Genomic DNA, 15,311 nt, shown 5'->3' with positions numbered 1-15,311 from the left:
TCAAATTTTGATGATATTTAATATAATTTATTATTTAAATAATAATAAAACAGAGCATTAATAATAATTTGGAACATATTCAAAGTTACCTCATGGGCTATATATTTATTTATTGATGTAATAATTTCACCAAAAAAGACTAAATTAAATTGAAAAGACTTTAAAAAATAAATAAATAACAAAGAATCCCCAATGAGAAAAATATTGTGAAAAGAGAGGACAAAATCCAATACACAGACCCCACGTGCAAGTAATACCAAAGAAGAAGCAAAGGAGATAACAAACTTCAAGCTTCAGCCTTTGGGTTGAGAAAATCGGATAAAATACTCTCCCAGAAATACAAAATAAGGCTTCTTTTCCCTTTTTCAAAGGAAACATCACACACACAAGACCCTTGTTTTTCTTCTTCTTTTTCCTCCTTACGTCTTTGATGTTTTCTATAAATTAGTTTCCTTTCACCCAAAATGCAATCTTTGTCTAGCTGATAGTCATACCCATTTATCCAAAAAAACCTTTTTCCTTTGCTTAATGTTTTTTTCATCTCCATCTATATGGGGGCTCAGAAGAGCATCCATGCAGGCAAAGGTCAGTTCTTTTTCCCTTCTGATTTTTTGGATTAAAGTGGCAGTCACATTTACTGCTTCATTCTTTATTAAAAATGACAACTTTTGATTTTTTTTATAGTTCTATAAATTTTTTATTTTTTTGTTTGTTTGTAATGACAGCCAAGATTGATGTTAATGTTGATTTCACTCACAAGATATGTGCTTCTATGATGCTTCCTTCTTTAAGGTTCTTACTTCACGCTTCAATTTTTATGAGATTTTAATTAATAAGGTTTCAGTGATTGATTAAGATGTTCAGCTTTATTTTCTTATAGGAATACCAGCAGTCCACTTTCCCTAGTAATTGGCAGGTATTGTCTTTTTTCTCTTGCTTCATTACTATTAACAAAGATAACATCTTTGGTTGTTGCTAAAATGTGGATGAAGAATATATGACTACAATTTCTGCGTTTCTTTATGGTGAAATTGATATTTGTTGTTTCTATCTTTTACCTTATATGGGATAGTGAATTGGGGCTCGAATTGAATCTGTAGAGATAGTAATTGGTTAAATGTATTTGTTGCAGTCTTTGCATCAAACACCCAAATTTATTTGGTGGAAGTGAGAAGCTTGATGTATCATGGGATAAGGGGTTATATGATTCGAATATCTTGGTAGCTTATCGGAGGCCTCGACCGCAATGGGTTGCTCAACAATGTTTTGTCATGCAGGTATGTTGTTGAAGTTGTTTAGTTGCTTTTCTCATTGCTTTTGTGGATAAGAAAGAAACAAAAGGAAAAAAATTACATGATTATTAGGGCTGCTGTTGATTTCTATTTAACAAAACCGAATTGTGAGGTTGGAGTATGGATATAGTTCTTATTTATAATAATTTGTTCCAGCACTCACTTTCACCTGAGATTGGAGTCCATGGTGTACCTGTGGCCAATTTCTCTCGTTCAGGGAGTGGAGGTGTGAATTTGTCTCGACTGTCAGTTGGATTGGATCTAAATGAACCTGCAAGTTCTAAATGGAGCAGTACGACAAGCATAAAATTTGAGGTTTGGGAAAAGCTTGCTACAGTCAATACTCATTACTTAGTACCTCATAATCATCAGTTCTCTTTCGAGGAAATTTTGTTAATTATAAGACTTTCACCCTACAGAATGTTCGCTTGTTGAGTGATGATGGCCGCTCCATTACCAGAGATCTTGACGGGTTTCCCATCACTTGCAGGTAAAGATGAATTTTTTTCCAATTCTCAACAATATGATGAACTGATTGTTGACAGTAATTTAAATCTTGTGCAGTGGCAATGCTCATGACAGTATGGTAGTCTTAAAGCAAGAATCTCAATATGCGAAGGCAACTGATCGCAGTTTTTCGCGTGTAATTTATTCATGTCTACTGCAGCTTACTGAAATACATCTCTAATGTATCTTGAATAAGGGCACTAACTGGAAAATTTTACTTGTTTCAGTTTACCATGCAAATAGAGCAAGGGATTCCAGTTCTATCCAAGTGGTTAATCTTCAACCGTTTCAAGTTTGTTGCGTCAAAGGGCATCAAACTTGGACCAGCTTTTCTCTTGACAAGGCAAGTATGTTGCAGTTTCCCCCCTTTTCCCTCTGCCATTGGTGCAGAGAAAATTGATTGGATTTCATGGATTGACTTCGAAAAGTGCATGATTCGCGCCTGCTCTATAGTACTTGTTACATAGTTTTAAATTTGCTCAATTCTTACCTTTTCTCTGACAGCTTGACAGGTGGTTCGATTGTAGGAGATATGGCTCCATATCAAGCATTTGCAATTGGCGGTCTAGGTAGCGTGCGAGGGTATGGTGAAGGTGCTGTTGGATCTGGAAGATCGTGTTTGGTTGCTAATACTGAAGTGACAATTCCTTTTGTATGTAATTACTATTTGCTTTATTTTTATATAGAGAGGATTGCATTCTAATGTTTATATGTAAAGTTATGTTGAAGTACATGAAGTGTTGGTTATGTATTTGCATGTGTCTTGACATTTTTTTGGCTGCAATCAGAACAAGATGTTGGAAGGTTCTGTTTTCCTGGACTGTGGAACTGATTTGGGCTCGGGTCGGCTTGTACCTGGTGAGTCTTATTCAGCTACTTGCTTACAAAGTTGTATGTAAATGATAATCAAATCTTATGCTTCCAACCTTTTGTTAATTCTCAACTAATTGCATCTTGTATAACTTTTAAAATAGCATGATTTGGCTTTCTAAGCTTATGAAGCATCTGCTTCATTTTTGTATTTATCATACGACTATGACCACCCTGAAACCCCTACTAGGAGTACAGGAAGCCGGGCTGTTGGTGCCTGCTGACCTCTTCATATTCTTCTCTTGAATAGTTCTTTCGGTGCATCAAAAGCATCCCAGTCTTTTATTTCTCTGATCTGTTTTGATTGCACTTCGAGATGCACATCATGAACAATTATCATCTAGCGACTAGCATTGAATCGCTTATTATATGTCTTAGGTGTGTGAACGTAGCCTATATCTGCTTATTGTTACTCTTTTTAACTTTCTTGCAACTCTAGGAGCAACCATACCATTGCCATTGCCATTGCCATTGTTTATTTTATGAGACAAGTCGAGTGTAGATAGTCTCGAAAATGCCATGCAATTGAAATTTCCAAGAATTGAATTGGTTAGTTGTAATTCTAAGAAATAAGAGTGTGAAAAGAATGGAACCTTAATCTTTTTTGTAGTATTTTATGTTATAGAAGCTGTCACATATCACTAATTCACCAGTGAAGCAGAACTGCTACTTATTAACGGTTTGATAAACGAGTTTCAGGAAATCCAGCATTGAGACAAGGGAAACCAGGAGCTGGAGTTGGCGTCGGATACGGTCTTCGGTTCAAGTCTCCACTTGGTCATTTTCAGGTTGATTATGCGATCAATGCCTTCCAACAGAAGACCCTATACTTTGGCGTCACAAATCTTGCTTCTTGAATTGCTTAAAACCATATACAAGCTGCCAAATTCTTGCTCTTCTTTTTTCATTGTTGCGATAATTTCAAGGAGAATGATAAAGGGTTGGGTTATGCACTGAGGCTGGTGCTGACGGTGTGCCCGACACCGTCTACATATTGATCATCTTCCATCACCGACGCAGTTTGCCATTCATGGAAAAACAATGTTCAAAGCCCTCGTCCTTTCACATTTTGCGAGTACTGTACTTGCAATTTCTCAGGGAAAAGATTATATAATGCCATTGATTGTTAAAGTAGAGGGTTTGAACTTAGGAAAAAAGGAATTAAAAGGTGTAGAGGTAGAAATTCTTTGCACAAAAAGGAACTGGTCGTGTGTCCTTTAGCTCATACTTACTCGGTAATATCTTTTCCAAATCTTAATTTTACCACATACATTTTTAATGCACCCAAACACTGTTGCCGTTTTATTTTATTCATTAGTAGATTTCACTTCATGTCGATTAAATTCCATATATCACAATATGCAATTTGCTTAACAAGACAGATGATGCAATTCTTGTAAAAACTGGAAAATTTTCAAACCGGACTTTAACTCAGTTTTAGTTGATTCACGCAAATCGGAAGTGATTTTGTTACATTTAATCACAGCTCATTACAACAGTAACAAATAAAATCAACATATTATTGGCTTATTCCCATAACAGACCAAGGCAAGCCAAACCAGTCTCAACTCCCCTCCCCACCACGGTGGAGCCACTCAATTTAATGACAGGAAAATAAAGCCATTGCTTCTTGCGCTGTAATTTGATACACATATACATACTCGAAACAAGACCTGGGTGGATGGCAACCCAACAGGTTTGTCTTCACAGATGCTTCCTTAAATATCAAAAGCATGTGCCGTATTTTATGCAGGATTCAAGTCCCCTTGTCCGTTGGACTTGGACCTGTTCTTTATTGGCTTGTGAGAGCCTGGTGTCGCTTTTGCAGCAGTTCTGCTAGGCTTTCTGGTTTCAGTTCCATTACCTCCCCCTGCTCAAATCAAACCATTGAAACAAGAAATTAGCAAAATGCACAAGTGCAAGAGACGGTTGAAAATTATCATGCATTCACCATGGGCAACAAAATAGCACGACTAATTACCACCCCACTATATTCTCCAGTAGAGGGTTACATCAAGGAGAATATACCTATTTCTTTTGGAACTTACCACTGTTAGGTAGAGACAATCTCTTCTTTGGCTGTTTATCTGATTTTATAGATCTCTCTTTAGGATTGCTTCGTGATCTTGAAGTAATAACAGGTTTTGTGCCAGCTTCAACCAAATCTTCAAGGACTGGTTTGGATTTTGGCTTGGAAGACAATGCATTAACTGCTTCCAGCACATTTGCCGACTTACCAGTCGGAGAATCACTCCCTCCAGAATTCGATGGACCTGTCTTTAGATTTGACAGGTTCACATGAAGATTTGATGCAGCTGGCTTCTTGATAGCAGGTTTTGTCTGAGAATCGGCACCATTGTTTCCTTCTACAGAATCATCCTTGCATATCATCATTCCATCTCGAAGATTAATGTCGAGAAAGCGATTCTCCCATGGACGTACAGCCATCCACCTTTCCAGCCAGTTCCAACCCCAGCTGCTTTTATCTGGTTCAAACCCACCAGGCATAGACTGCTGTCTTGATCCTGCTTGCCACTGCACAAACAGGTCACAACTCTTAACACTAGCTAAAATGAGATCAGCCATTGACATGATTCTAAGAGAACAGTACAATCTGACAATCAAAGAAACAGGTGATTAGAAGGAGTTGAGCAGTTTTATACAAGATTTTGGCATCCAACATAAACTCTGAGGTTGATGCTAATATCAAAGGCTTGAGAGAGGACATATTGACCAGGTAACAAAATTAACCAAAAGCAAAACAGAATTTTTGAACAGCAGATGTTCAACCCTCAAGAACATTAACAAAACAGAAAATCCAGGATAACTTAAACATGAAAATGATGCTCAGAGAGAACAGGTTTTCCCACTTTAGCATGGGAATGTGGGCCAAGAATCAAATGTGATTATAAAGAAGAATCAAACAATAATGTTGATGAAGTTTGTTGGGATTTTGCGGAAGCTCGAATCGACAACCGAAGGGGTTCACCAAGAAGGGTCGGGTCGGGTCGGTTTTTGTGTTTAGAGAGTAAGGAGATTAAAAGATAAAAAATTGCACAGCGATTTATAGTGATTCGACTTCTCAACCAAGTCTACATCCACTACCTTAGCTCCTCACCAAGGATTTTCCAACAAATTCACTAATTTGTTCTTTCTTTTTACAGGACAAAGAGATAACCTTTACAAACTCTCTAGTTTTTAACAGTCTTAACTAAAACCTTTCTCTAGCTTTTCACGGGATTAGCTAGAACCTTTCCCCTTTACAAAAGGATAAAAGAAGTAAATAAATAAACCTCTCAAAGGTAGGTGTTTACAAGAATTAAGTTCACTAGAATAATATTTACAAGAGAATAAAAATAAGAATGAAAAACTTCTTCTCTTGTGTTTGAATGCTTGGATAGGTGTTCTATTTTTTTCTTTAAGTGTCCTCAACATGTTTTTATAGCTTGAAATGAGTTTGAAGTCGTATCTAGCCGTTGGGGATTTTTTGGAGCCGTTTGGGGATGATTTTTCTGCAAAAATATGTTGTCTAGAACAGGAGGTATCGGTACTACCTTTGTTAAATTCAAATTTAACTAGCCGTTGGAGCCTTGTAGTATCGATACTGTCTAACGGGTATTGGTACTACTTTGCACTTGCACGGTATCGGTACCCATTTTGCATTTTGTAATTTGAGCCTTCATAGGGGTACCAATACTACCCTATGGGGTATCGATACCAATTTGCTTTTTTGCTCAAATCCGAATTTAATGAACTTTGAATTATTTTTAAAACCTTTTGAAAATTTTGAATAAATTTAATTAAAGTACAAAAACATTTTACCTTAAATTTGTTAATATCGAAACATAATTCTACAATCTCTCCCTTTTTGATATAACAAAATATTTGAAAAATCGATTTAGGTAAAACTCCCCCTTAATAAAATGTTTAATAAAAAAATACCAATTGTTTACAAAAAGGTACCAATTGTTAAAAATATATCAATTGTTGGAAAATATATGAAAATGTTAAACTCCCATTTTTCATTAAGAAATTGAATTTTTCAAATCATACATCTCCCCCTTTTTATTATATCAAAACTAATTCAATCTTTAAAGTTCTAAAATAACATTGGAGAGTAAGTGGTAAATTTGACATTTAAAAAATCATTTGAAAAATCAAAGCTCCCTCTCAATAAGTGCATTTCAAACAAAATTTAACTTTAAAATCTTGACACTTAAACAAAAATTGAATTTCAACAAAGAATAACAAACATAGTAGCACATGAAATTCAATATATCCAAGTCTAAAATACTTTATGCAATACAAATTGTTAAAATTAAGTACATATGCATAAAGCTTTACAAAAATGTTATGCATTTGAAAATTTTGATATCAATTTTTAGAGAGATATATTTTTCATTTAAAACACATGCATAATCATTTAAATTTAGGTCAAAAATTAAAAGTTATAAAATCAAAACATTTGAAAAATTGATATTAATTATTAGAGAGATATCATTTACATTTAAAACAAATTTTAACCAAAATTCTTTATGATGAACTAAAAATTAAAAAATATTTTTTTTTATAGGAATGTAGGCCTCGTTAAAAACCCCCTTCATGATTAATGGAACACTAAGTGCTTCTCAATCAGCGGAAGGAGGAAAAGAGTGCCTTAGGATTCATTAAAAACCACAATATACATAATGTTTAACAACAACACATAAACACTCCCTTTACATAATCCAAGCCAAAGACTACAAAAGCAAATCACAAATGTAAAACTAACCAATACCAGCTTTGGCTAAACTATCAGCCTCAACATTGGCTAACCTAGCAACCCATCTAATAATACCATTCAACTCCCTTAACTTAGTAACAATATCTTTTACTAAATTAGAGTATACACCGGGACAGAGATCAAAATTCTTGACCCACTCTACTGCAAATTTACTATCAGATTCAATCAATAAACGTTCCTTCATCTGCTAATGAAACGGCTCAAAAAAAATTAGGCCCCTCTTAACTGCCAACAACTCAATCAGCGTCAGAGGACCTGGACCAGAAGGCTCTTGAAAAGAGCCCATCACTGAGCCATCCTCATCTCTAAGAATTCCCCCAACACCACTCTTCCTCCAATCACCATTCACTGCTGCATCCACATTAAGTTTAAAAACCCTTTGGAGGATGAGACCAAGACACAATTTCAATGATCGAACACCTTGAATTAGAGCAAGAATCCCCAATAGTAGGATCAGAGATGAGAGAGTCTTTTAGAATAGAGACATCCTTGGAATTCGTTGTGAACCATGTCGCCAGCCTACATCTTGCCATAAAAAACATATCGATCTGATCGAGCCTACCCCCATCAAACACAATGTCATTCCTATATTTCCATATAGTCCATAGCACCACACCCGGAATATATGACCAAATTCTAGAATTAGGGACCAAATGCTCCCAAGCTAGCAGAAAACTTTGAGCATTGGCCTGCAAAACCGAACTAACACCCCACAATTTCAAAAATTTCATCCACAATGCCCATGCCACAAGGCAAGTAAAAAATAAATGCAAAGAGGATTCAACCTCTTTTTTACATAGGGGACATGACACATCTATAACAGCTGAAACTCCTCTCCTTTGTAGTTCCTGTTTTACTGGCAGTCTATGATGCACAACCTGCCACAAAAATACCTCCACTCTGGGAGGCACAAAACCCCTCCAAATGAATCTCAACCAAAAAGAATCAACTGACAAAACAGGACTGCAAGCTTTAACATTGGTCTTAACAGAATAGATCCCATCCCCGTTTCCTCTCCAAACCCACCCATCAGATAGATCCTTGGACAGAGATATATTGTGAATTAAGGTCATCAGATCGCAGAATTGAATCAGTTCCCAGTCACTCAAACTCCTCAATTGAACATGCCAACACCAAACTGAGGACTTGAACTCACCAAACTCTTTTAACTTCCCATTTTTATTTACAGACAGAACAAATAATCTGGGGAAGACCTCTTTAGAGGGGAAACAGTCGCCCAGTTATCAGACCAGAAACTAATTATGTCCCCACTGCCCACTCGAACATCTAACAGACTTCGAAATTTAGCTCCGAACTAGTCATCTTTGAAATGATTATTGACTATCGATTTCCAAATCCAAGAAGAAAAAGCAGGTAGTTTTTCCTTGAAAATCAACAAACTAGGGTCCAGATTATACTTACTGCAAATAACCTTTTTCCACACTGACCCTCTATCATTCGCAAACCTCCAAGACCACTTTCCTAGGAGTGCTCTATTCATGTAATTAAGATCTAGAACTCCTAGACCACCCGCACTTTTTGCAGAGCATATTGTCGACCAGTTTATCCAATGGATTTTTTTAACCTCTGCCCCTCCTCCCCATAGAAAACTAGTCATAATGGAGTTTAGCTTAACAATCACGGAAGAGGGTATTTTAAACAGGGACATGAAATAGGTGGGTAATGAGCATAAAACAGCCTTCAATAACACTAATCTTCCTGCCACAGACAGAGTCCTCGCCTTCCAGCTTGCTAGCTTCTTGTTAAATTTCTGCACTATCGGATCCCACAACGCTATAGAATTTCTCTTAGCACCAAGCGGTAATCCCAAATATTCCGAAGGAAAATGTCCCAGTACACAACCAATAGTATTAGCCCACTTATATTAATCCCAAATAATCTACACTTAGTGAGGTTTAATTGCAGTCCTGAAATGACTTCAAAGACCCGTAAGACCCTCTTGACATTTAGAATCTATGTCTTCGAAGCCATACAGAAGATAATGAGATCATCTGCGAATTGCAAATGTGACAAATTAAGAGCTGTATCATCCTTGCCAACAATCAAACCACTGAACAGGCCCGAAGATACTGCTTTCCGAATCAGTAGATTAAGTAACTCGCCAATGAAATTAAACAGCAATGGGGACAAGGAGCACCCTTGTCTAAGACCTCTAGCCATAGGAAATTCATCCGTAGGAACCCCATTAACTAGCACTGAAACTGAGGCAGTTGACACACATTTCCGAATCCAGCCACACCATTTTAATCCGAATCCCATTCTAACCATAACTTTAAATAAAATATCCCAATCTACCGTATCGTAGGCCTTCTTGAAATCCACCTTCAACACACAACCCTTCAATCCTTTCTTCCTCCACAAAAAAATTTTAAAATTTTAAAATGTTAATCATAAAACATTTTTCAACATAAATGAGATTAAAAACAATACATAATCATTTAAAATCAAAACTCATGCACGTTTAAACTTAAATGAGCAACCAAATAACTAAAATCAAAAGCATTAAGCTTAGAGGTTATCCATTCATTTTCAAAAGTGTGGCTAGAGCATCTTGATATCTTCATCTTCATCATCATTGCTCCCACACACCTACAAGAGACATTTATTTCGATTTTGGTATCCGAATTGCTTTGGATCCTTGGGCGTTAGTTTTAATGCCCTTTGTCCCCTTTGGAACCCATACTTGTCTAATTTTAAAAGATTTTCTTTTCTTTATGGTACAAATATGTTCCAAATGATCATGAAAATGACAATGTGAGCATTTTGTCATTTTTAAACATAATAAGTTATTTTTAAAAATTAATTCTTTTTCTTTTGTTAAGCTTTCAAGCTTAACTTTTAAATCAAAATTTTCTTTTTCTAAATCATTGATTTTGACTTTTGAAAGTTCTAAATTATTTTTCAAAATTTCATTTTGATTTTCAAAATCAACTTTTGCTTTCAAAATCAACTTATTTTCAATTTTAAGTTTTGAAATTAATTTATAATATTTGGAATTCATTGTCTCAAATCCCAAATACAACTTATTATAAGCATCTTGTAACTCATCAAAAGAATAAGAATTTAATTTATTTGAGCTTAAGTTACCTCGGGCTCTTAACGAGCCATTAAAGACACCACTTTTGTTGATTCTTCTTTCTTGTTTTCATGGATTTCCTCGAGCTTATTCCAAAGCTCCTTGACACTTGAACACGAAGAAACTCATTCATAGATTTCAGGACCAAATGCACAAAACACCATGTGCATGGCGTTGGCATTTTGTTGAGCTTTCTTTCGTTCTTGGTCACTCTACTTCTTCTCCTTCTTCTTTGGAGAAGAGTATCCGCTCTCGATCATCTCCCATGCATCAAGATCATTGGCTTAGATAAATAAATTCATTAATTTCTTCCAATGACGGTAGTTGACTCCATTGAAGTATGGAGGCTTATCGGTTGGTAGAGAGTCTTCCATGTTGAACGAACCGAAGGTGGAAGCCATCTTCTTGGTTGTTTCAGAAATTGGTAAATCTTCTTCGAGGATCGTCTGAAGGTGGTTAAACCTTCTAACTAGTTAAGCTCTGATACCAATTGTTGGGATTTTGAGGAAGCTCGAATCGATAACCGAAGGGTTTCTAAGAAGGGTCAGGTCGGTTTTTTGTTTAGAGAGTAAGGAGATTGAAAGATAGAAAATTACACAGCGATTTATAGTGGTTCGACTTCTCAACCAAGTCTACATCTACTACCTTAACTCCTCACCAAGGATTTTCCAACAAATTCACTAATTTGTTATTTCTTTTTACAAGACAAAGAGATAACCTTTACAAACTCCCTAGTTTTTAGCAGGCTTAACTAGAACATTTCCCTAGCTTTTCACGGGATTAACTAGAATCTTTCCCGTTTACAAAAGGATAAAAGAAGTAAACAACTAGAACAATATTTACAAGAGAGAATAAAAATAAGAATGAAAAACTTCTTCTCTTGTGTTTGAATGTTTGGATAGGTGTTCTCTTTTTTTCTTCAAGTATCTTCGGCTTGTTTTTATAGATTGAAATGAATTTGAAGTCGTATATAGTCGTTGGGAATGTTTTGGAGCCGTTTGCGGATGATTTTTCTGCAAAAATAAGCTATCCAGAATATGAGGTATCGGTACCCCTATATGAGGTATCGGTACTACCTTTTTTAAATTCAAATTTAACTAGCCGTTGGAACCTTGTAGTATCGATACTGCCCAAGGGGTATCGGTACTACTTTGCACTATGGTATCGATACCCTTGCACGGTATCGGTACCCATTTTGCATTCTGTAATTTGAGCCTTCATAGGGGTTATCGATACTACCCTGTGGGACATCGATACTCATTTGCATTTTTGCTCAAATTCGAATTTAATGGACTTTGAATTATTTTTGAAATCTTTTGAAAACTTTGAATAAATTCAATTAAAGTCCAAAAACATTTAGCCTTAAATTTGTTATATCGAAACATAGTTCTACAAAGTCAATATATATTAAATATTTATAGATAAAAAATGCGTGATTTTACTACAAAATATGGATTCTTTTTAATTGCCATTTGCTTTTTTAGTAATTGTGGATTAAATAGAATGTTCCTGTTTATTATTTGCTTTTTTTTTGTTGCCCTCCCGGTTCCCAAGGCTTTGCCTTGACTAATCTGGACCGAACCGAGTTCAAGTCTCACACCTGGCTTTGGTGGGTGAGTATCCCAGTGGGGATTTTTCGCATACACAATGACTTGAACTCGAGAACTGCTTAAGCGATATCAAGTTGTTTATTTTTTTTAAATTCAAATTTAATAGCCGTTGGAACCTTGTAGTATACTGCCCAAGGGTATTGGTACTACTTTGCACTATGGTATCGATACCTTGCACGGTATCGGTACCCATTTTGCATTGTGTAATTTGAGCCTTCATAGGGGTTATCGATACTACCCTGTGGGACATCGATACCATTTGCATTTTGCTCAAATTCGAATTTAATGGACTTTGAATATTTTTGAAACCTTTTGAAAAACTTTGAATAAATTCAATTAAAGTCCAAAAACATTTAGCCTTAAATTTGTTATTCGAAACATAGTTCTACAAAGTCAATATATATTAAATATTTAGATAAAAAATGCGTGATTTTACTACAAAATATGGATTCTTTTTAATTGCCATTTGCTTTTTAAGTGTGGATTAATAGAATGTTCCTGTTTATTATTTGCTTTTTTTTTGTTGCCCTCCCGGTTCCCAAGGCTTTGCCTTGACTAATCTGGACCGAACCGAGTTCAAGTCTCACACCTGGCTTTGGTGGGTGAGTATCCCAGTGGGGATTTTTCGCATACACAATGACTTGAACTCGAGAACTGCTTAAGCGATATCAAGTTGTTTATTTATTTGCTTTTACTTTATAGCAAATTATCATGTTTCCATCAGTAAACAACAAAACCTAAGTTGCAAAAGTAGCAAAAAATAAGACAACCTAAGTGTCCCCAACCTTTACCTCTTTCTACTGAGCTCTCTCTTTATCATTCCAATGAACTTATTCTTAGGGACGAGATCTTGAATAAATGCACAAAACTGAAGAAATCACAAGAAAATATTGAATAAAGAAACCATAGTCATATCAGATATGGTGGTAATAGGAGAGCAAATTTTTGGAACAGAAATATACTGATATCAATTTTTTTGCAACATGGTCACATAAAAAAAGTACGAAAGACAGTCAAGAATCTTTTTTGAAGGTTCGAAGACTAATCAAAAACTCCAAGCGCCAACTACAATAAAAAGCATGCTTGAGCACGTTAATTTAATAGAGATGTATTGCAACATCAAAAACTCTTTCTCCCTAGTGCAATCTGAGCACTGATTTGAGGGGTAAGCTATTCATTCCACAAATAATAAAAGTGTCATTGGAATGCAAAATTTGCGGCTTAATGAATAACAGTATTGTTATAATATCTTACCTGATGAGCCAGAGCATATGCCATGGCTCTCTCACGTTTAGCTGCAGCCTCCTGTCTCTTTAGTAACTTGGCTTGAATTTCTTCAACAGATCCTATACTATCGCACCACCTTTCCTGCATTTAATCAGTCATATGAAGCATTCAGCTAACTACCAACATCTATGCCTCAAATTATGAACCTCATTCTAAAGTCTGAACTAGGTATGAATTCTAGAATTGAAATTTTATTATCATTCTTGTGCCGATTAACAAGATGCAAATTGTTGTCTGTAGTCACTTGCATTCTAAAGGAGATTTGACTCACACAAGTGAAGTAATTCATCAGGTTGACACACTATTAGAATATGATGCCACATCAAGATCCTAAAATTTAAATCTCGAAGATAATGAATGAATACAGACACATGTACACACACAACAACAAGAAGAAGCAAGCCTGCATGCATGCATGAATTCAACTCTATTTCATGTGTGCCACTGAATAAATAGTTGTAGTCTGAGATGAATAATGAACTAAGATTTAATGTTCCTCACCTCTACTTCTTTAACACAAGCTTCATTTGCAAGTTGTTGCTGAAGTTTCTGTTGGGCAGTTTCACTTTCTAATGCCAGTCGAACACGCCTTGCTCTTACACGAGCCTGAACTCTCACCAAAGCTTGCATGCAGCGAAAAGTCATAGCAGCTTGTTTTCTTACAGCATGACCCCTAACAAGGGCCTGCAGCCTTACTAATCCTTTTAAGGCTCGCAAAGCTCTTCTAGCCTGACATTTAAGTAAAATACATTTCAATTCTATCAGTCAGAAGAATAATGAAGTTAAATTACTTATTTAATTACAGTTCAGGTGGCAGGTAAATCATTACAAGCTGGGCCTTTCTTGTTAATAATAAACTCGTATTTTAAGCAGTTAGGAAGAGATGCAATAAATTTTATTTTTATTAAAAAAATAGCCTTCAAACTGTATAAGATTTTATGGTTTGATCAAAATGAAGAATTATAACACGAACAGCGTTAGACTATGCATCAGTGATTTACTGTTCCACCTTATCCATATAAGCATAAACAAACCACATCCACAAACAAATGCACATACAGGATGCAGAATACATGTGTAAAAATGAGTGCTTGCTAAAATGCATTCACTATAGATCCCAAAGAAAGCAACACCATCCAGCTCATTTTTTTGTCGTTAACTTCATTTTTGAAATTCCCAGGTTATCCATTACCGAAAACAAAAGATATTTTCAACATGTTAAGGACATTCTTTTAATGTATGACCAAGAAAAAACGCAGCCATTTTTAAAAAAATAAAGGTCAAATCAAAATCACAACTACTGTCTTGAACTTTATAAAAGTCAAACCATCCCAAACAACTTGGGACATAAAGAGTATTTTAATTCTCATTCGACATGGCTAAGAGATGAAAAGTGGAATTAATACCAGAAACCCACGAAAAGCTGTTTGTATCCTTGTGGCAGCCCATTCTTCCATAGCAAGTCCATTAACAGCAGCATCAACAACTTGAAGTGAACGAGAGTGGGAGCCAGCGGAATCATCATTTGCACGAGTATTAGCATCTCTGGCTATTGGCAGAGCATTCTGATCCAACTCTTCTTGAAGTTTATCTGTGTCAAACTCCACAGAATGCTTTCTTCGGTGACGAAATTTGCTAGTAGCTGACCTCTATAACAACCAAAGACCAAAAATATTAACTAAAAAATGGTGTTATACTTCAGATCAATCTTATTTAAGTGCTAACTTCTTAATGTGCCCAAATAATATACATGTATATGTATACAAACACACAAAAGGCATAAAGAATACTCTAAAACACACAACTTTGATGACTTCACTACCATAGACAAATCAGAACTGCTATTTTCATGAGGCCAAAATCAC

At 35.7% G+C, this 15,311-nt stretch overlaps 2 protein-coding genes across 2 annotated transcripts; one reads left to right on the top strand and one right to left on the bottom strand.

Moving 5' to 3' along the window:
* The first annotated feature begins 319 nt into the window (after positions 1 to 319).
* Positions 320 to 3,939, top strand: LOC120203395 (outer envelope protein 39, chloroplastic). The gene is made up of 11 exons (XM_039203699.1): positions 320 to 585; positions 726 to 792; positions 881 to 916; positions 1,133 to 1,277; positions 1,449 to 1,607; positions 1,712 to 1,782; positions 1,857 to 1,935; positions 2,027 to 2,142; positions 2,304 to 2,451; positions 2,588 to 2,657; positions 3,369 to 3,939. Exons 1-11 carry the CDS (start codon positions 552 to 554, stop codon positions 3,524 to 3,526), a joined length of 1,083 nt encoding a protein of 360 aa, XP_039059630.1. The 5' UTR covers positions 320 to 551; the 3' UTR covers positions 3,527 to 3,939.
* A 141-nt stretch (positions 3,940 to 4,080) lies between these two features.
* LOC120199225 (protein IQ-DOMAIN 1-like) lies at positions 4,081 to 15,271 on the bottom strand. The gene is made up of 6 exons (XM_039200386.1): positions 15,215 to 15,271; positions 14,853 to 15,095; positions 13,948 to 14,175; positions 13,414 to 13,527; positions 4,718 to 5,204; positions 4,081 to 4,539 (listed from the first exon to the last, which is right to left on the bottom strand). The coding sequence occupies exons 1-6, from the start codon at positions 15,269 to 15,271 to the stop codon at positions 4,415 to 4,417; spliced, it is 1,254 nt and encodes a 417-aa protein (XP_039056317.1). The 3' UTR covers positions 4,081 to 4,414.
* Between the last annotated feature and the right edge of the window lie 40 nt (positions 15,272 to 15,311).

Source organism: Hibiscus syriacus, unplaced genomic scaffold, assembly GCF_006381635.1.
Source record: "Hibiscus syriacus cultivar Baekdansim isolate YM2019G1 unplaced genomic scaffold, ASM638163v2 tig00000340_pilon, whole genome shotgun sequence".
NCBI classification, from domain to species: domain Eukaryota; kingdom Viridiplantae; phylum Streptophyta; class Magnoliopsida; order Malvales; family Malvaceae; genus Hibiscus; species Hibiscus syriacus.
The sequence above is the reverse complement of the archived record's forward strand: the minus strand, read 5'-3'. Positions and strand labels throughout refer to the sequence as shown.